Genomic DNA, 21,912 nt, shown 5'->3' with positions numbered 1-21,912 from the left:
TCCCACAGCTTCAGTGATGGCAAGAAGAGCACCTTTGCTGCTCCAGACAGATAGCCTGTCCAAATTCCTTACAAAGCTGTTAGCCTCTTACGGTCAGCTTTGCCACCACTGGCATCTGTTTGCCCTGTTGGGTTAATGGAACCTCTTCCTCCAGGACAGTGTGCACAGACATGCTGAAACCTGGAATATATTCTGAAATTCTGTGGAAATCTTTCTTAACTTTTACAAAGCTTGTTTTTTAAAATACACATGAACTGGTACAAATACGCTATTTTTTTTTTTATATGGCAAGAAGTAAACTCTTAACTCTTAACTCTTCAGTACCTAAAGGGAGCCTACAAACAGGAGGGAAACCAAGTCTTTGAAAAGGTAGATAACTGCAGGACAAGGGGAAATGGTTTGAAGTTGAGGAAAGGAAGATTTAGGTTGGATGTCAAGGGGAAGTTCTTTAGAATGAGAGTGGTGAGGTGCTGGAACAGCTGCCCAGAGAGGCTGTGGATGCCCCTTCCATCCCTGGAGGTGTTCAAGGCCAGATTGGATGGGGGCCCTGGGCAGCCTGGTCTGGTATTAAATGGGGAGGTTGGTGGCCCTGCATGTGGCAGGGGAGTTGGAGATTCATGATCCTTGAGGTCTTTTCCAACCCTGGCCATTCTGTGATTCTGTGATTAACACCATAGTGGAATCCGCCAATGGCAGAGGTTTGTAACTTCATGATCTTTAACCCAAACCTTTATATTATTCTATGCTAATGGACTGCCAGGTTTCTTGGGTGAACAAAATCAATGGTGTTCCCAGTGCAGCCACTACAGGGCAGGTCCTGCCTACAGCGCTGCCATCCTGTCTAGAGATTCCGCATCTGAAGCTCCTTTTGTTTTCTGTGCACTTTCTAAATACTGGCAGAATATCAATCTCAAACCAACTAGCGAATCTTCTACAGTCATTCCCCCCAAACAAACACGTAGATTATACTTTAATTCCCTATAAATCATTTCCTAAATATGTCACCTTTCTATGATGAAAGTTTCTGAGAAAGTTACTAAGAACATGGAAAGAATAAAAGGTGCTCTTGTTACCTGATCTCAGAGTCCCTTTTCTCTCCCACAATCTCTCTAACTACTATTTAGACTTTCTCTTTAAGCCTGATCAACAACATTCCACTATTACCAGCAATTATTTTTCCTTTTCTCTGGAAATTTATAGTCATTTAATACTGATGTAAGTCCAGACATCTCCATAGCCAAAATTTTTTTTCACATCTATCCTAATTATACCTTAACGTACCCGTTTCCAAACACATCCAGGTGTCTGTTCACCACTGTCCTGTTACTCTGTCCACAGCGCTTTTGACCCACACCAGGTATCTATGCTGGACACCTCTTTAATAGGTTGCAGCCTTTTGGAACCCTAGGAAACAAACTCCATGGTTCATTGCTCCTCTACCACATTTCTGTTATCTCTGTGCAAATGCAGCACCTTTACTCCTGAAACACAGCATGCCTTTCTGTTTTCAGGACAAGATGAAGATTCTCTCTGCTTACGAGGATTCCAGTTGCCTTCTCTGGCTCCATATACAATTCCTGGTTTTGCAGAATTCCCATAATGGTTGCAAAATCTTCCTTCTTTTACAGCCACAGACTGGATTTCTTCACTGCTTCCAGCTCTTAGCTGGAGCCAGGTTTCCTCCTTTCTTTCCCAGCTGCTCTAACTGCCTGCAACTTTTGAAGAATTGTGGTCTGTACAGAGACTTCTGATGTCTGACTGGTACCTGTAACTCTTCAGTCCCTCACACATCTTCTTCTCCACAGTTCCAAAACCAACCCAAACTCCATAATCACATTCCTATTTTTCCTCTTTCAGAAACCATACCATGAGATACATTGTTCATATACAGCTTTCAGCTCAACAATTACATTCTCTCACCTTCAATAATTTCTATTCCCTGAGTATACTCCATATATATTTCCCCTTTTTGCTATTAACTGTCATGCTGTTACGCTCTCTTCCTTATTACTTTATAAGCACATAGAATCACAGAATAACATGAGATGGAAGAGTCCATAAGGATCATTGAGTGCAACCTGATGACCACATAGGACCATACAAACCCAAATCCTATGTCTGAGAGCAGTGTCCCAATGTTCCTTGAGCATCATTTTAGCTTGATATATAGAGCATGAGAGTGCTGCTTCAGTAGTTACATTTGATTAAGCAAAGAGCTTGTCTTGTAATAGAAAATACTAAAAGACTGTAGTGACAAGCACCTCTCCTCGTTCTGTGCAGAACTTCTAACCATAATCAGTAAAGCTGACTCCCAGATTCCGCTGCTACTTTGCATATAACTCAGTGCAAACCTTTATGCTGACCACCACAACAAACCAAATGCCTTAATATTCAGTATATCTGGATATACAAAAATGCTATTTCCCTCATTAGCAGAACAGTGCCTGCACAATTTTCCAAATTTACGTAAGTCTTACTACATTTTCTCCATATTAAACTTAGCTTCTATGGTTATCTGCAAACCATGATACAATAGTGGAAGGGAAGAGCTATGACAAGAAAGTCAGAACTAGTCAAGACAGAGAACAGAGTTCCTTGAACTATAAATAGTGATATAAATAGCATTACATTTCTTGATCTATAAATAGTATTCTTATAAATAGTGTTACTCTGCTACTAATTGCTGAGCATTACTAGAATTCCTGGTGTAGATGAACTACAGCTTCATCAGTTAAATTTAACTTGTACTTCCTTACTATTTCAAGGTCATTGTATACAAAATAAAGGGGATATCAGACGAGGTCTGTAAAATACTCAGGAAGGATTAAATCTGGAATTACTTATTTTTTTAATTCATTTCTAAAATGCTTATGGTGGAAAAGAAAAATGACCCCCATAGAGGAATTCAGAAAAAATGTAGAAATAACTCTTTACTTTATATTTCTCTGAATTAATGTTTGCTACAATATCTAATTCTGCTGATTCATCTTATTGCCCACAGAATAACAAGGGATAATATGTATTTTATCTGCCAGGCTACCTTGCCTGTATATGTGGAAGAATGCCACTCAGCTGACAGTCCTGAAGTTCACCATTTGTTTTCAACAGCTAAACCATAATTTAATTGCTTGGCTTTTTTAAAAAATTGACAATAAGTGAACTAGCAGATTAGGAGATCTAAGATTTTTCAAGTACTCATCCTTTTTCTGTTATTTCAGAACATTACAACAAAGGTTTGGGATAAACGATAAGCAATAATTGAATATAAAACTCCTGCATTAGAAAGGATTGGGTGCATTTAGCTCATGCCTACCAGAGAACATGAAATGTATCTCCTATTAATCTTATCACACTACAAGAATGCCTCAGAAGTCACTTGTAACTCAGCAGCTGCCCTTTGACTTCATCTTACGTCAACTCCTTCTGTCTTCAAGACTTCAAGCATAGACCCAGCATTTGTATTTGTCTCAATACTCTTACGCCTCTCAGAGACTCTCTAGAGTCAGCAGTAGAGTTCCTGCATATTTAATAAATCCAGTGGATTTCTTTTCCTTTTGAACACTTGTAAGCTTCTCATTTTCCTATAGGGAGGAGCTCCATGAGCCACCCCGTGTGAAGAGCCATCTCCTTTTGGCTCTCACTTCCTTCCTGCACTTACCTCTGGGTTCTCACGCTTGGGGAGGCAGTGAGAAATTCATTTCATCACCGCTTTCCCAGAACAGAGTTTCAACCTACTTGCTTATTTTTCCAACAGAAGCCATTTTCTCCATCAATCATTTTTTCTACCCATCTCCAAACAACTTCTTGGTTTAACTTTTCATTTTGGAGGGAACAAGAACAACACAGTGTGTGAAGCACAGACAAACCATAGATTTACTTACGAAAAAAAAAAAAAATTCTATTAATGCCTAACAATAGATTTGTTGGTTTTGTTTTTTTTTTTTTAAATCACTGCTGAACTCTGAGCTGGTATTTTTTTGTGGCATTGTCCATTACAAAACCAGTCTTCCCTATGCAGCAATAAAAATCACAACTAACACTTTCCACTGTGAAGGTGGAAGATTTCTCTGTGCGATGGTGTATTCCAGTGCTTCATCACTGCCCTCATCATCGGAAAACCACCCCAAGAGTCACAGTGGATTTTCAAGGTAATGCTATTTTTTCACCAGTCTCAGCAGTCAACTTTGCAGCACTGTTTTCCTGAAGTGCAGGCAATTCTTGCCTAGATGAAAAAATGCCCAATTCCTCAATGTTTTCCATCTATAATAGGTAAAATGTTATTTTGCTCTTCTGATCTATCCTCTTGGAGTTGCAGAGCTTTAAGCAGGGCTAGATCCTACAGACAAGGGCTCTCCAACCCTACATGGTAAAGAATAACAACATGTTTTTCTAGCATTTGTCAGAAGATTTCTTTGGTTCATGATATTTTGCTGATGCTACCTCAATCTGCATACCGCCATAATGCTTGGATCTGTTTCCACTCTCTTCCTATTTATTTCCATTTTGTCATTCTGTACTTCTTAATTTTCTGTATTTGTCATCACTGAACTTCGACTTACTCATCTAGAGGAATGTTCTCTCTACTTTATCAAGGACATGTAATGTACTGTGAATATATTTTTCAAAATTAAATGACTTTACAGAAAATGATCAAAGGCTGCAGTTAAAACCTATAAGAAGTGTGAACTGGAGATGCACCCCACCACAAGACAGGAAGTTTATGTACTTACTCTCTGTCTATGACCAGACAAGTTACTGCTTCAGCCGCAATGACATTTGCAGTTCTGACATCCTCCCTGAAAGAAAAATATATTTCTTAAGCAAACTTTATACTTCTGGACGTACTTCATTCTAAACACTTCAAGAATAAAACTGAGGTTTTCACAACATTTTCCTTGGAAAGATGTTCTTCACCTGTACAGGAGTCAAGCATGTGAGAGCAAAAAAACATGCACGAGCAGAAAACCAGATGTAGGGTCCCCTTGTAAATAGGGCATCTAGCAACGTACTGGCCCACACCCTTTTGTTTGGCAAGGTCTTCTATCTTTCTGTATATGGAAACAGCTATAGAAATATTAGCTATTTGCATAGATGTGTTGATGAACTTCTACCTATGTCCTCCTCCCCCAAACCCTTCATTTTTTCTCCCCAGGCCATGGTTCAGAGGGCAATATCTCACAGTTGAAAGGTTAAGGAGGCAGTTAGGAAGGACACCAGAGGCACAATGTATCTTTATTATTAGATATTCAGTGTTTTCCCTTTTCCTGCCACACAATTTGGCCTTGGCCAGCCCAACCTACAAATCAATTTTAATCAGACCTATTTATCATGTTTTGAATGCCACTGCATTTTCTGCGCTGGCAAACCAGAATGCAGGAGTCAGAGTCACTGCTTTAACTCAAATCCACTCAAAATCTTTTCACCTATTAAATATAAAGGGATTACAGGCAAAATAGGTCCACCTCTTCTAAACACATCTAATTCATTTAGACTGGAAAACCACTGCTTATTTCCACTGAAGTAGAAAATGAGATTTAGAAATGCCATTGGGAAGAGCAGATCTCTTCTTCAAAGACTGAAAGTATTAAAGCAGCAGTGTGGTGAAAAGGAGAGTGGTGCATGTACACCCATACAGGAACAGGTACTCTGCCTTTAATTGTTAATTACATTTACTTTCATTGCTTTCAAGCTATCTTCAATTTAACTATCTTTAAGCTACCTTTAAAGCAGAGCAAGCAGAAATAAAATTGAAATAAATGTTAATGCTCAATCCAAAGCATTCTTTGAGATCACTTTCAATAAAAGTAAATGTGTTAGTGCTAATTTATCCATGCCAATAAACAAAATTATCACTTAAAACAAATTAAAGAAAGTAGACCAACAGCATTATAAAAATACTTATATTAACTTCTAAAACTTTGGTAAATATATAGAGGATAAGAAATTATAATATTTAATATTCTACTAAGTTGCTGTAGCCAACTTCTGCTCAGATATTAATGCATTATTAAATGAGGATGCAATGCTTTTGGTTGTGCATTAATTCCCACTAAAACTTCACGTAGATGTTCTGCTATCCTGGATGCCTTTCTATCACAAAGCATTTAGCGTTACGTATTCTCAGATTGCAGAGAAGTAAAACACAGGTGTTTACAGCTTCAGTTCAAGCGTTTAAATAAACTTCAACATTAAAGATTAAAATACACAAATAACTGTTATGGTTTCCACTGCATTGTACCTGATTTGTGTGTTTAATCAGCATGAAATTAGTGTGGAATGAAGGCTCTTCTCCAAAGGACACTTTACTTCACAAACAGAGATGTAAAGGCTTTTATAATGCAGAAAGTCATGCAGTTCTAAGGCTTCCTTATGTTTTGCACAAGCAGAAATAACTGATAAGTTAGGGGAAAAAATGTTTTCTTTTTTTTTTATGAATTATATAGTGCTTCATACACAAAATATTAAGTCAAGAAATAAGCACCTCTGAATACCCTGAAGCACTGCATGCTTAAGGGTGAGCTGCTGGGACATGGTTTGCACACCCAACAGCCCTAAAACCCCCCATTCCAGCACTTTTCAAGGGGAATAATGAAATTGCAAACGCGGGGAGAAAGCATTAATCCAAAAGGGATGCTCTGAGGTCCTCCTTCTGTGCTACAAAACCTCCCTGTGCCTCCAACAGGGACATTCTTCCTGCAGAAAATGGCATTTTGCTCCTTCTGTGGGAGCAGGGAGGAAGGCAGAGGTGCCATTGGCAGCAAGGTCAGCTCAGCAAAAGGACTGACAGCCAACATTGAGTTTTGGTGGTCTGTCACCACTGGTAGCATGGCTGCGTTCCACCACCACAGTGCCAATGCCTTCCTATCACCTGCTCCAGGGAAAATCGTTGTCACAAGGTGGAGATGGGTCACAAAAGTACCAGGTCTCAGGATCTCCTGTGTTGCTGAGCAGCCTTGTTCCCCCATTCTAAATTGATTTTAAGTGGTTATATAAACTTGGCAAGCTCTTGCTATTATGGGGGTTTTCCCACCATGCAGAATTACAAATCTAACCATGTTTCCAGAAACAGGAGGATAAACCAGAAGAAAAAGGCCAATGCATTTTCAGCTCTACATATAAATCTTTTACACACACCAGCTGCGAAATACAAGAATGAGTTTTAAACACTGCCTGATCTTGCTGTACCTTTAAAGATTGCAAATACATCCAGAGACATGCAACTCACCTACACATTAACCTCAACTACCTTGCAGCAAAACAAATGGTCAGTACACATTTTAAAGGTCATGTTACAAAAGCTGTGGCACAGGGCATTAAGTGCAATAAATAGTTATGTGAATTACACGGCATTATATGCAACAAGCAAGCATTGGAAAGCTCTGCTTGCGAGCACTGACTCGGATACTTTCTCGGCTTCATCACACGAGTACTCATCACTGCTCCCAGAGAAATAGCGCTCTTTGTCAGAGCAGTCGCTCTCACTGTCCGAATAACCCATGGCTGATGCTTGCCTTCACCATCTCCTCCCAGGAAATGCCTGCTGGCTTCCAGCTAGTTCTCCTGTTTTTTCCTCCAGGCGCGCTCCGGTATTTCACAGCCCCTCCAGCCTCAAACCTCTTTACTTGGCGAAAGGTCACTGCTGCTTGGGGGGAAATGCAAGCAGTGGAATTTGGAGCGGGCACAGTAGGATACCAGTCACCACGCTGCTTTAACTGCCACATGTAACCCCATGGGAGAATCAGGGTAATGCAGCACCTCTTGCAACGCAGCATGTCTCGTGGCTGTTCGCAGTGGCACTATCTAGTTACATAACAATTTGGTATCTTCATTCCCGAAGATCACTGGCATTCTCCCTCCAGCCTTATGAAATTGTAACAGTGCATTATTTAGCAGAAAACATACATAAATATTTCCTAGTTACAATTTGTTGCTGCAAAGATCTCAGGAAATTTCAACCATTTTCACCCTGATAAGCTTTCAGCAGGTTAATTTAAGAGCTGTGGTTTTGTTGACAGTTCCCAGGAAAGGCTTCTGATACAAACCTAGTGATACACCGTATTTATATAGCTGTGTTGGAAAACAGGAGAACACAGGCAGCCTGGATCTGAGAGAAGGTCCCATGGCAGCCCCTGTTGTAATTCTATCTACTTTGACTGTAAAAATGTAACTTAGATTTTAAGATCTTGGAGATGGTTGCCATCTTTTGGCTTTCTGAATCCGAGCCCTGTTCCAGCCCTCACATCCTGCCACACACTGCCCCTTGATAACATCAACACAATCCTTCATATGAACAGAAACCACAGTTTAGATGATTCCATTCAGCAAATGTTATCATATTGGCTTGAAACTTATTCCTCCAACCAATGGAATCACTATTAATATTTCCAAAACATGGACCGAAAGGTGCGAGCTGAGTCCTTTTTTGAGGCTTTTTTAGGAGGTGTGAGCATACAGACTCAGGAAATGTCAAATTTGGAGCTGAGCCTCTTTTGCTTTCCCCTGGGTAGCATTTTGCCTGGCAAAATTGATGGCAAGTTAAAATACAGAAGAGATGTGTTGAAGTCTTTAGGTAGGCAAAACCCACTCCTTAAAGGACAGAGCTAGGACTTGCTTCTCAGAAGATCACCAAATTTAGGTAGTTCTTAGAATACCCAGTGAAGGTAGTTTTTACCTCCAATGTGAAAGTGAGGATGCAATCAGAAAATACCCAACAAAGTAGTAAGAGGAGATAGAGATGCTGGTTTATGAGCTGCTTACTCTGAAATTCAAGTTGTTAACCAATTTTTCCCATAACACTTTTTTCCTCTCACTCCAATCATGTCTTGTCCTAAAAACCTTAAATCAAGCTTATTAAAAATGCTGTAACGAGATCAAGTGTGCAGCGCTGGGAAGTGGGAAAATGCACCAAGGAATTCGAATATCAGCAAACTGGGGATCTGCAAGCAGCTTCCCTGCAGCAAAATTAGACCAGGAAAGGTCTCATTTTTTCTTCCAATCTTTTCTTCAAAAACCCTCTTTAAGATCAATTTCTAGCTAATTTAAACAATCTGAAGTCTCATTTCCAGAAGTCTCATAGGACATGAGCTTTCTACCAGAGCCCTTTCTGATTTGGCAGTGGTTTTGGCAAGGCCACCACCAAGGGCCACGTGCTGAGCCACCTCCCCTTAGGGTTTGGTCCTTTAGTCATTGTGTCAAAGAAGAATGGGTTGTCACTGGCATTTTTAGAGGAAGAAAAAAGAAACAACAACAACAAAATGTTATATTATTACAGCCAAGAGCCCAGTGGCAGGCTATAAACCCAGTGGCCTCTATAGAAAAGTTGAGCCCTGGCAAAAATTTCCCACCACAGCCCTGAACAAGCCATTTCACTACTCTATATCTAAGTGCCACATAAAAATGAGAAAAATTAATTTGATTTATGAACATTTCTACAGGCAGAAGAAATTATAGAAAACACATCTGCTGTTACAGGCACTGTAATCTGACATAGCGAAGCTGCTGAATTAATGAGTGTTACATTATCAAGACACCTTTGCCCATATCAAGAGCAATAATGCAGATAAATATAGCTAAAAATAGTACTAATTATAGTAGAGGCATTGTGACAGGCAATGTTCATGCAAAACACCTTCCTTTACAGCCTGATTACCTTGCAATGGAAAGCTCATAGGTATCTTTTTGTTATCATCACCCACCTTAAACTGCAATTACATCCTGCATCCTCTGCAATACAATTTGCACAACATGGTTCAGCAGTTGCAATTAATTCAAGCTAGTTCCTGGGAAGCTCAGTAATACCCCGCAGTCCCCAACCCCAGCCCGTAAGCGAGCTGTGTGATGCCAGGGGTCTGAAAGCTGATGGGGATCTCCTCTTGCTGAGCTTCTCCAGCCCCCAGGAATCTACTTCTGCCACTTAGAAAACAAACTAAGGAAATGCAGAGGGCTAGAAGTGTTACCAATATGGGGAATTTCAGCAGCATTTTGAACTGGTTTGAACTAGGCCTCTGCCTGCCACTTTCATATTTATATACACTATTTAAAGCTGCTGGCAATTCAGCAAACCAAGAGGGGATTTTGTCAGTTGAAAACTATTCTGAGAAGAGAAAGGTATGTGTGCCTTGTGACCTGAAAGCAGAGGAAAAGGTTCTTGCTGCCACTTGATTACTAAGAAGCTGGCATAAAGCTGGCAGTACCTGCTACTTTGGCAGTCAGCATGGGATCTTGCTGAGAGACATAATCAGGTTCTGTTGCCAGCTCCTCTCTGCAAGGTAATCTTCACTGCAGCAATACAAGAGTTATGATCAACATGGGTCATGGCATTAACAATGAGTTATCACTTTCACTATATTCTCACCACATTTAATCCAAAATTGATAACTGCTAACTACTCAGGAAATAATCTGTGACTTCCACCACGACTAATTTAACCAACATTCACTTTCCCAGCACAGTAAGTTACTATTTTGTCATTAAGTGCTGGAAACAACCACATTAAAATCAAATCAACATGTGATCTGAGAGTTAAATGAGTTGTATCTATTACACATTAACTAGATCAACTCTGCTTACGTAATGCCATTTTAAAATACGGAAGGGCTTCTCACGATCACAATCAAATCTCAGGAGCAGTCAAGGCATATGATAATGTTTGTAAGCACATTCTTTAAGTGGGTAAGCCAATGAACAAGGAGCCTATAAATGAGGAGCACTGGATTATATAGCCAGCGATCAGCCTCAACAGTAACAACGCTGGCATCTGGCTTCTCGTCAGGAATTAATGACGCTGCATCAATTTGGCCTAATGTACTTACCAGGCTGGCATGCTGCTAAGGTTGCACACATGGGATTGCTGCAGGGGCAGGGATCCTGTTAACCTGAACCAGGCCACTTGGACAGAGGGCCAGCAACCTGCCTTCTATGTGCTAATCACTTCTTACAGGTCCCTAAACAGCTGCGTTTTTTTCTTTTTTTTTTCCACTTCTTTGAACTGTTCTTTTCCTTTTCTTCCTCAGCTTTGTGCATTCAGAGTACTGGGACAAATACTCCTAGTGATGCTGAAGCGATAAGCAATGGATTTGTTTATTGAAGCCATGTCTCAGAGCAAGGATATCTGGCCTATCTGCAGCAAAAAAAGAGCCTCTTTCAATTGAGAACATTTTTTGTAAGGATTTACAGTGAATTCACTTTATTATCTTTTTTTCTTGAAAAGAACTACAATTTAAACGACGCTTTTGTTAAATTCCTAAGCTCTGGGAAGAAGGGAGCCTTCTCCTTTATGGGTATCAGCAGTGGGATGAAGATGAGAAGCCACAGGAGATTATTTTTTTTGCTAGTGTTTGCCCTTAGATGATGCTACCAGCCCTTGGTTTTGGTACCATGTTCCCATTCCCCCATATTTCAGGTTACTTCAACTCCTCCTAAGGCAGGGCAGAGGCATCGTGATCTTCCCATGGCCACTGATCTGCCTCTACCACTGGACCTTACTACCTCCAACCTGCTGACTATGCATATATTACCTTTATCTCCGTGCTACTGGAGGTCCATCCATCCTTTCTTCACTTCCACAGGCCAAATTCACTGTATCCCACTGTTTCCCCACAGATCCTTTGACTTTCTCCCACGGTACCCAACAGTTCTCACTGCTGTCAAATTCATGCATAGACACCGCATGAAGCGTCACACCAATAATGAGAACAGAAGCACCGTGGGCAGGAAGCGCCCAAAGCCTCCACCTTGAAATGGAACAACCAGTTAATACCCTGCATACTAACAGTTAACAACACAGAGGTCCACGTTGGCACCTGCTGATGCAACTGCATTGGATACAGCGAGCAGGAAGGGAGCTAGCAGACACTCGCTGCTGCTTTCCCTTCAGAGGCCTTTTCGCATCTCATTAAGCAATGTTTCACAGACAGTTTCCAGACTGGCTACCAGGGCTCCTGTGAGAAATTAGCATCCTCCAAAAACTTCTCCAAGCTTCCCACTGATGTGATTAGCTCTTCGAAGACTACAAGACAGCTTCCATGCAGCCTGGGTTTTCCTCTGAGCACTGCTCAGTGCTGTTGCACGGAGAGCCTTGACCCAAATTTTGGCAGGTGCAGAAGATTTGCAAAAGCTCCATTAGTCTGTGCCTTGCTCAACACTCAGCTCCTTCATTGGCCATGTTTAAGCCCATAAAGCCAAACTGAACATCTTTCTGCAACGCCCTGGTCTGCAGCACTGATGTGCTGGTAGGACCATATTTCACTCTGAGTGCTGAATTTATCATTCTGTGTTATTTTACAGTGGTGAAGCCATAGAAGGAAAAATTATGGGTGAAGTTTATCATCAGTAAAGACGTGAAATGAAGCTGTTCATTTCCTCACCTTATTTTCTCCCTTCTGTCCACAGAGTGGTAGAGCAGATTTTATAGTTTGCTCAAGAGTGCAGCTCTGTGACCACCTGAAATTGGTCTGAGATAAATCAAACAGGTTCTACAGGTTCAGTCTTCTGCTACATCAGTGCAACTTGCCCCAAAGCCAGCACTCACTGGTGCTGAGCTCGGGGATGAGGTGGGAGCACATGGTCAGAAGGGAAGGGCCAGCCCCTTTGGCTCTAAGAGTCACACACTCACATAAGGTGATGGCATAACCACATCCTGAATTGTTTGTGTTTGTCTGTCTATGGCCAAGCCTTTATTCCTGTCTGGGCTGCCAAAGTTGTGAAGCTGTGACTAGAAATCCTAATTTCTTTTGGATGCTCCCTCGTAATTTCCCCGCTTTAGGAATGACCACTGACAAACTGCAAGCTATGGGAAGACAGCACTTCTAAGACCAAATACTGCAGTGCAACTGCTTAAAATGTGCAGCAACCAAAGCAAAAAGAAAATGATATGTTTTGCTCGTGAAAGATGTAATCACAAACCTATTTTCTTTTTACCTTTTTAGAAAGCATTAACTGCCTTTAATGGACAAACTTAGAGGTAACAAAAAGAGATGGTACACTTTGGAAAGCACTGCTAACAAAAGCCTGAACATGCTGCATCACCACTAACAGACTTACTAAAAAAAGAAAAAACACACACAAAAAACCCAAGCAAACAGAAAACAAAAACCCAAACCTCCTTACTTAATGCCTGAAGAGCACCATATTTCAATTCTAGAAAATAAAAGTAAAAAAACTCTGAAAAAAAATTGATTTGTTGCAGCCTGAAAAGAAACCCAAAACTTTGAACAAGCCCAACATGATTTCATGCTCTGCCTCCACTCAACATGCAGGAGCAATGGGAAATCTGTTTTTACAGTTTTCTTTCAGTAACAACAACAAAAAATAAACCACCACTTAAAACAAACATAGCCCCTAAGCTGCTGATACTCTAGGCAGTCCCATCTGATTTATAACCACAACTGCTACACAAATTAAAAACTACTGCAGAATTTAGCTTGTGGAGTATTTCATTCCTCTTCTACTGGTGAAGCAGCTGTGCAGCACCCACCTTCATTTGCATGACACTTTACATTTATGTAGTTAATGCTAATTACTCTGGAGGTGGATGTATTTATTTTCCTACATCTATTCCAATAGGAAATTATTAGCCACATCTAAAAGCTGAATGGCACCAGAAATACACGTGGTGCTTTGTAGCTGGTAATGATCACCTTCACTTGTCAAAGCAAGTCCATGCTCACATCCTATAAAAGCAGAGAACATGACATCTAAGCGCTCACTAACGCACATAAAAAAGCGTGGGCTTGCCTTTCTTGCATCTGATGTCAGTTCAGGTGTGGCTGCCTTCGTATTCAGGAGATACTCTCAGTTTTGCTGTTGTTTTTTCCCTATGCGTATTCATACCTGTGTTCCTGCATGTTACCTATAACGCAACAGTTCTTTACCGTCAAGAAAAGCAGGTATATCATAGAATCATAGAATCATAGAATGGCCTGAATTGAAAAGGACCACAATGACCATCCAGTTCCAACTCCCTGCTATGTGCAGGGTCACCAGCCAGCAGACCAGGCTGCCCAGAGCCACATCCAGACTGGCCTTGAATGCCTCCAGGGATGGGGCATCCACAATCTCCTTGGGCAACCTGTTCCAGTGCCTCACCATCCTCTGTGTGAAAAACTTCCTCCTAATATCCAACCTAAAACTCCCCTGTCTCAGTTTAAAACCATTCCCCCTCGTCCTATCACTATCCAACCTCGTAAACATCCATTGCTCCTCCTGTTTATACGCTCCATTCAAATATGGAAAAGTCACAATGAGGTTTCCACGGAGCCTTCTCTTCTCCAAACTAAACAAGCGCAGTTCCCTCAACCTCTCCTCATAGGAGAGGTGCTCCAGCCCTCTGATCATCTTAGTGCCCTCCTCCAAGAGCTCCACGTCCTTCCTGTACTGAGGGCCCCAGGCCTGGACACAGCACTGCAGATATGTATTTTTATTGACTGCATTAGTACACTGAGTCGGACTTCAATCTCAGATTCAACAGAGTCTATAGAGTTGGGGCTGAACAGAGATGCCCACCAAAGCTGATGTAATGTGAATTCTGGAGCAGGATGGGAAAAGGAGCCTCTCTCAATGTTCTAGGACATTTGGATCCAGGACGAATTTCCCAAATCTCACAGAAAGAATTATTTTAATGGATAGAAAAATTTATTTGCCATTTCAGATATCCCTTATAGAGCCTTTAAAAAACTTACATATTATAAGCAAAATTAGCTTCACCAGAGTAGCCACTGAAGATACTTCCAGATAAATCAATCTAGGTTTCCTGCTATTTTGCTTTAAGTTCTCTTAATCTCTAGCCTTTCTTCAGACCTAGTCCAGCATGAGCTCACTCTCCGTGAGCAGAAGAGTCCTTTGTGGTTTGGAATACTCCAGATTAGCTCTCATCAGGGTTTTGTACAACGGTACAAATTATCTTAATTAAACAGAATAAGTTTTAAGTCCTCTGCTTAACGATATCCATCAGATTCTATTCCAGCACAGCAAGAACTTTTCGTACTACCCGGTTCACACGCTAATCTCCATCTCATGCTGTTTAATTTCTGCATCTGTTTTTGTTGCTGCATAATACCCCACTCAAGACAAACAATCCACATTATCTTATCTTAAAAAATGGTTCTGTGCAGACACCTGTCTTTCTTCAAGCCATTGCAACTTTTGAAGGAAAGCATCATTAAAATAATGTATAACATTGCCATTTCTCAGCTTGTAGCTGCCTCAATCACCCCAGCTTCTGCTGGAGCTTTAAATGTAGTTCCTGTGTTTTTCCCAGTTATGAGAGCTCCTATGAGAATCACATGTGTGGCTTCAGAAACTGGAACAATCTGAACTTGAGGCTGGCAGTCATGAGGCCCTCTAAACTTAAGCTCTCTTTGTTTTTGAATGAAGTTCTCGTTAATTTTAGTTGTAATAATGTCCCATCACTCTCCTCTTGGCCTACAGTCACATCCTGGCCAGCTGTGACAACCATCTCATGTCTACAGCATACTCCTAATTTAGTTTAAAAAAAAAAAAAAAAAAAAAAAAAGCAAAAAAAAGCAAAATTCCAACTGATAAAAACAACCTCATAGCTACTCAGCCTAGTTGTACCTCAGTCATAAGATCTTTCATGAAGAAAACAGAAGCTGGCTGTGCATTGCTCCTTATGAGCAGCAGATCGGAGCTATCCTACGCTCCTGAGATAAAAACAAAACAGAGTATTTTGAGAAGATTGGTGTAAGTATTGCACCAAACATCTGGGTTACAGTCTTCAAAGACAAAATTAATTGGGAATTAGACAGAATTCCCAGTAGCAGAGAGCTCTTGTAACACTTTGAAAATAAAGCCTCATCTTGAAAACAACTGATCTTCAACCAAAGAAGATTATTGCTCCTAAGCAATGCTGTGCACGTGGGATGTGATATATCCCTACCACAGTCTTACACAGCCTCATTTTCAGTAATATTTCCCTAGGAAATCCCAATAAGAACAAGAAGTCACAAAGCAAGCATCTGAGATGCTTTTGACTCTCCATGAGCCTGCTCTATAGACCAGCTTTAAAAATAATATCAGAACGAACTCTGATAAACACATTCTTATAAGGAATATCCCTCATATTTGTTATCTGAGAATATTATAACTGCTAGGAGTGAGTGTAATGTGCTGATAAAAATGACTGTTTTTTTTAACATTGCAGTAAATTAAGTTTTACAACCAACACTTCTAAAAGAGTTATAAATAGTGGCTGTGAGCAGCTCTCCTCTGTCACTGTGAGCATCCTGCCATGGAACTGAGCTGACATGAAGAGAAACGAATTAGTTTCTGGCCCCAGTGGGGGTGCCACTTGTTTGACCTACAGGAAATTATGTTGCTGGGAGTATGATAAAAGTGTTAAGAGAGCAATTAGGGTTGTCACCTATCATATTCCCAAGAGGAAAGTGATGGATTCTCATCCCTGGCCTTCGGTCCTAGTTGCTGCCTTGGTGATGAATCTTGCTGTTGCCTTAATGCATAGGGAAAGTGGCAGCAGCCAGAGCTCCTTCCCTCCGTATCCTGACACAGAGGCTGTGCCCTGCTGTGCCTTGCTTCTGATATTTTTCACCAGAACATTCAAAGGAAGCCTGACAAGCTGCACAGAAGAAATGTGACAGCTTAGGTATGTTACTGCAGGGGTGGCCTTGTGCCTTGACAGCACGTTGTTATAGCAGCTCCTTCAGCATGGTGCTGGGCAAACTGCGGAGCTGCTCTTGTCCTGGATGAACACAGACCAGCCTGGTAAGATAGATTTTATTGCTTCAAGGGCCAGTTTGGTACGACATGCACTGATGAACACCTGAATATCAAAATGGAAGATCCAGCAGACAGTGGCAGGGAACACAATAAAACCCTAGGCAATTACCTATTGCCTTACAGACAGTTTAACTATCACAGTTCTTCAACAAACTTACATTCTCCCCCCCCTTTTTTTTTCTTTTTCATAATTTAGATCAAGTACTTAAAAGTAAACTGTGATGAATCCTAATATCATGTTTGAATACTAGGTCAATTAACATGGGAAATAGTTGAACTACTTCCATCTGTAAGAATGAGCAGATGCAAATTGAGGCTCCCCCTCCTTCACACATCCAGCATGCAAAGGTATTGCATTGCAGGACCACAGCTCCTCAGCCATTTGGTTTATAGACAATTTATTGGACTGCCATCACTTAGAGCTAAATCCTCCATATGCTGCAGTCCCATTCACCAATGCTAGGGTGCTATATGGCTTTAAGTCAAATGAGGACTTTCCTCTTTTGGTAGGGCAAATGTGCCTCAGTATGTGCAGTATTTGTAATTCAAACCCAAACTTGGAAGGATGGAAGGATGTGAAATGAAACCACTCATCCCAGTACTTGAAGGCCTGAATGACTTGTGCATGGATGCAAGCAAGCTTGTTGCATTGAGACATTCCTCTGCTGGGTGAAGTACCTCTCTGGAGCAGCATTACAACATCTCCAGTGTTAACATGGGCAACCTCTCATGTAAATTTGATTACAGATGCAAAGGCTTAAAAATGCGGTAGGATGAAGAAGAAATATTAGCCTAAGCTTAAATAAAGTGATCGAGAACATCAAAGTAAGTTGGATTGCAACCATTTCTTAATTCACTTAACACTAACCCACCTCTGTATATATGAAGAAAATTTCACCTTTTCAGATCTGGAAAGGGACAAAGTTCAGACAAGATCTGAATTTGGACAGCAAACCTATTAAAAACAAAACTTTAGTTACCCAATACAAACTGCTGGAGGTTTGCTTATGGTTTGTTGTCATATTGACTTGTTAAAATCCTACTGTTTTGGTAATAGCAGCTCCAGAACAAGAAAAAGGAGAGTTTTTGTTATGTATTAAGTAACAGAAAGATTACCCAGGCTTTCTTCCCTATAATCATTATTTAGCTCAAATGCCAACAAATCGCTGCTGAGAGGAGCAGAATTTTAAGTAGGCTACACTTGTAATTTATGGGTATCATTTCTCCGAACTCATAAAACTTCACAAAATTACTCTGACAAGGATTACTTTGTACTCTTCTACTATATTGAAGCCTATTTCATCTTCCATAACAGCAAGGCATAAACCCTGCACCAAATGACAGATATCTGGTGGGCTTTTGAATCTGCCTGCAATTTTCACTTCACCTGACAGCAGTGGCAAGCCCAGGAAGCTCAGTTATAGAACTAAGGTCTACAGCCAAATTATACAGACTGCTTTCAAATACAATAGTTCACTGAGACTCACTGAGGACCTGCAGAAGTGATTTGGACGCCCAGAATGACATCTCGTTACACATGTTCTTCCTGCTATGTTAATATTCACCTATATATTAATATACAAGGTAGACTTTGCTTGGCAGTACTAACACTGCTGGGTGTTCTCAAGATATCAGAGTTAATTTCTGCTCAATTGCTTTTCTGAAGATGTGAAATTCTGATGTCTTCATCACACAGCAAAATAGATTAAAAAAAAACCACCTAAATGACTAAATAAAATTATTGCCTTCCCAGTGTGCTAAACTTTCACAGGAATATTTCCACTAAGGTTATCTATTAGGTTTATTGAGGCAAAATGAAGATATCCCTAGAACCAAAAAGCTTATTAAGTGTTAATCTAAGACATTAAATAAAAAAATCTATCTCAGTTCTTTTTTCTTTTTTGAGCAGTATCCATAAAACAACATCATACCAAATAGTGCATACAACCAAGAAGCTAAGATTGAAATATCTGTTTCATGGCTTTTATTCATCCTGGTTTTGTACATGTGTTTGCATGTGACAAAGTGTTGGAAGAGGGGGCTGGGGTTATTTCAAACCTTAAGGCCATAATCTGAATGGTGTATTACAAGCTGAGCTCTATACTTCATGGAATCACAGAGCAGAAATACACACACAGCACAGAAAACCAATCCATGAGGAATTCCAAGTGACACAGAGAAACACCGAAGGTAAGTAACAGTAAGAAAATAGGTTGTAACATCCTTCTCATCACCTTTCCTGACTAAATCATGATCATTCCCTGTTTTCCAAAAGACAAAAACAAAACTCAAACAAAGCAAACATTAAGGTTTTGTTTAAGCTTCTACCCCGTACCAGTGCTACCTTTCCAAAAGAAAACCACATCTGAATCCCTTTTTGTTTGCATTTTACATCCATGTGTTCACCAAGTGCATACGAAAGACAAATACTAGCAGCATCCTGCAAAAGATGCAGGAAAGTATACCACATTGTTTGCTGCAAACAGCACTTACCAAGAGTTACAAACAACAGCTAACCAAAGCCAGATGAACAAAGTTTCCTTTGGCTGTTCTAATCACTACACCTGGGTTGGTGAATTAGATATGTCAGCCACACTGCAGAAGCCAAAGCATCATTCTTCTGAAGGCAGGTAGCACCAGGGAACACATCAGATGAACCTGGGAAGCACGCCTACAAACCTGCAAGAAGTGCTACCAACTATCCTCACATCAGCTGTTCACCCAGGTGTTAAAACTTGAAAGAGCAAAACATCAATTACTAGAGCACAGGAGCATGCAGCCTGTATGAGCTACTTTGAAAAAGCCCTCTCTTTATTAATTTTAATCAGCTTGTCTCGTTGCTTTAGGGAAACAAAGGGATTACTGGCAACATCAGGGTGCGGAGGACACTTGAAAGTGGAGTAGTTGTAGGCTATTAGGCAGGCTCTGCTCTGCCTTTTTAGCAGAGTAACTTGCTCGACACCTCTGTTTCCTGCTGTCCCTTGGGGAATCCATCTAGTTGGTGAGGGAAATCCAATAAAGACAAAACAGCTGTGAGAACGCATTTAGGAAATACACTACGGATGTGCAGCTTAAATCATTCTCATTGTACAGTCTTTTAAGAGCAAAGAGGAAAAAGAGATAAATATCTCCTTTATCCTGTGCCATGCATGGAACATCATTGAGCTTAAAACACTGCAATTGCTCCAATCTCGTCACGGCTCGACTCGCTGAGCGCACCGCAGTCCGTGCCAGCGCTGATAGCAGCGTTCATTCAGCCTTCTGCTGAAAGTCCTAGCACATCACAGCAGCAGACTCACAACCCTGTCTGAAGAGCACACGAAGGAACACAGCACAGCGTCGATTCCAGCTCCATCCTAGCTTTTTGGATGAAGTTGCAGTGATGCAGTTTCTGTAGTTGGTTTGTCACGGAGAAATCAGGTCTTTCGTGATGGTTGGCTCACTTCCCCCCTTAACTTTCTCTTTTCCTATTCATGTCTCCAGGATTTTTAGCAACTGTTTGAGTTTTCAGGAGACTTCTTGCATCAAAACTGCATGAGTCTGTACTACACGCAGGGATTTGCAAATGTCCTACATTTACTTTCAGCACTGGACCTGCATAGGACGATTACAACTCCCCGTATTTACCAAATCCAAAGCGAAGACCTTTGTTGTACCAGTTTATATGACAAGGACCTAAGTTAGAACAACTGATTCCAGTGTAATTTCTACAAAAAGAAGCTAACAAGGATTTGTTAGATTCATATCTATTAATATGTATAGCTTGCTGCCTTGAGTGCCTAAGGAACAAAACCTTGCTCATTTACAACCTTCTACTTTTCCTCGTAGAAATGCTAATTTGCAAGTGTGTTACAAAGGAGATTTGTACAACTGCTGGTTTTTGCATCTGTTACTACCAGCATCACCCCAGCCTTTTCTTTACTGGAAGCCTTGTTGTTTCCTCTTGCTTCATTATGTAATTGTCATCACAAGAACAAAGACCTTGGGCTTCTTTTTATACTCTGTTGAATCTTGATTGGTTTTATTCAACTCCATTGTATCTTTTCTCTGCTCATTTGACCCTGCATAGAGCCGCTGTGGAGGAAACACAACCTCTTCAAGCTTCTCCCACATCCCCCACATCCTTCTGTAGAAGGATTCCGATTGCTAAGTAGCTGATATCTACTTATTTGCCACATCTGTTAATGTCTTAAACAAATTATAAACCAATTATGCCTGTAAATCACAATGGATCAGTGACTAGCAAGTAATTAAGATGGTCCTCACATAAAACAACTCAGAAGTATGAAATGACTGATGTTTTCTTTGAAAGAAAAGCTGTCTTTTAAGGACACTAGTGTCCTACCACACACATTACATCCCTATTCCAAACAGCAAGTGGGCAGTGTTTTTAAGGCATATTAAATTCTAATTATCCCATTCAAGATCAATTAAAAATGGGGCAAGTCAGAATGCTACCAGCTGGAGCTGTGCACACCCTCTTTGCACAAGGTACTTATGATCTTGATCTGTCAGCACAAGGCTGGACAAAGCCAACAGACAAAGAAACCTGCATGTATAAAGAGGAAATCACCCATCTGTGTAGACTTCCTCAAGAGAAGTGGCATTATGGTTGAACAGGGAAGGCATCATATTTTAAGAAGTTTTCAACAATATAAGTCACAAACATATCTGCACATGTACATCACCATTACTTTCTAATTCATTTTACATTTTAAACGTTATAAAATGCTCCTTTGAAAGTATTTTGGAAAGGAAATAATAAGTAGCAAAGAATAGAATTCTGCAAATGTTACTTGCAGAAAAGTAATCTGCAGAACAGCAGCGACAGAATTCAGCCCCATGAGAAGGGGTCTGACCCATTTTCTTTGTGAAGCACTCCACAGCTGGTCTTTGGCATATTATTTAATAAGTCACTAGAGATAAATACAAACAGGGAATAGATAAAAAATCACACTTTCAAATAATTACCTCATGTTGGGATAGATTGATATTTAAACCTTGTTAAAGAATCAAAGACTTTGGTGAGAGCAAAGTCCTATTATTAGTAAACCAATTAATTTTCAAAACATATTAATGAGCAGAATTTCATCCAGCTAAATAGCACGGATAAAATCTGAGATCAAAGCCTAGTTAATAAAAACAGATGGTCTTCTGATA

General features: G+C 40.5%; 1 protein-coding gene across 4 annotated transcripts in view; it reads right to left on the bottom strand.

Annotated features, from left to right (window-relative positions):
• PRKG1 (protein kinase cGMP-dependent 1) overlaps nucleotides 1-21,912 on the bottom strand; it is a 392,537-nt gene that overhangs the window by 68,311 nt on the left and 302,314 nt on the right. For all 4 annotated transcript variants that reach the window (XM_042862969.1, XM_042862970.1, XM_042862973.1 and 1 more), the window contains exon 8: nucleotides 4,731-4,796. In XM_042862969.1, the coding sequence (XP_042718903.1) occupies nucleotides 4,731-4,796 (66 nt within the window). The remainder of the gene's footprint in view (nucleotides 1-4,730; nucleotides 4,797-21,912) is intronic.

The sequence above is a fragment of the Lagopus leucura genome, unplaced genomic scaffold (genome assembly GCF_019238085.1).
Source record: "Lagopus leucura isolate 7727_CA_CO unplaced genomic scaffold, USGS_WTPT01 Super-Scaffold_739, whole genome shotgun sequence".
In the NCBI taxonomy this organism is placed as follows: domain Eukaryota; kingdom Metazoa; phylum Chordata; class Aves; order Galliformes; family Phasianidae; genus Lagopus; species Lagopus leucura.
The sequence above is the reverse complement of the archived record's forward strand: the minus strand, read 5'-3'. Positions and strand labels throughout refer to the sequence as shown.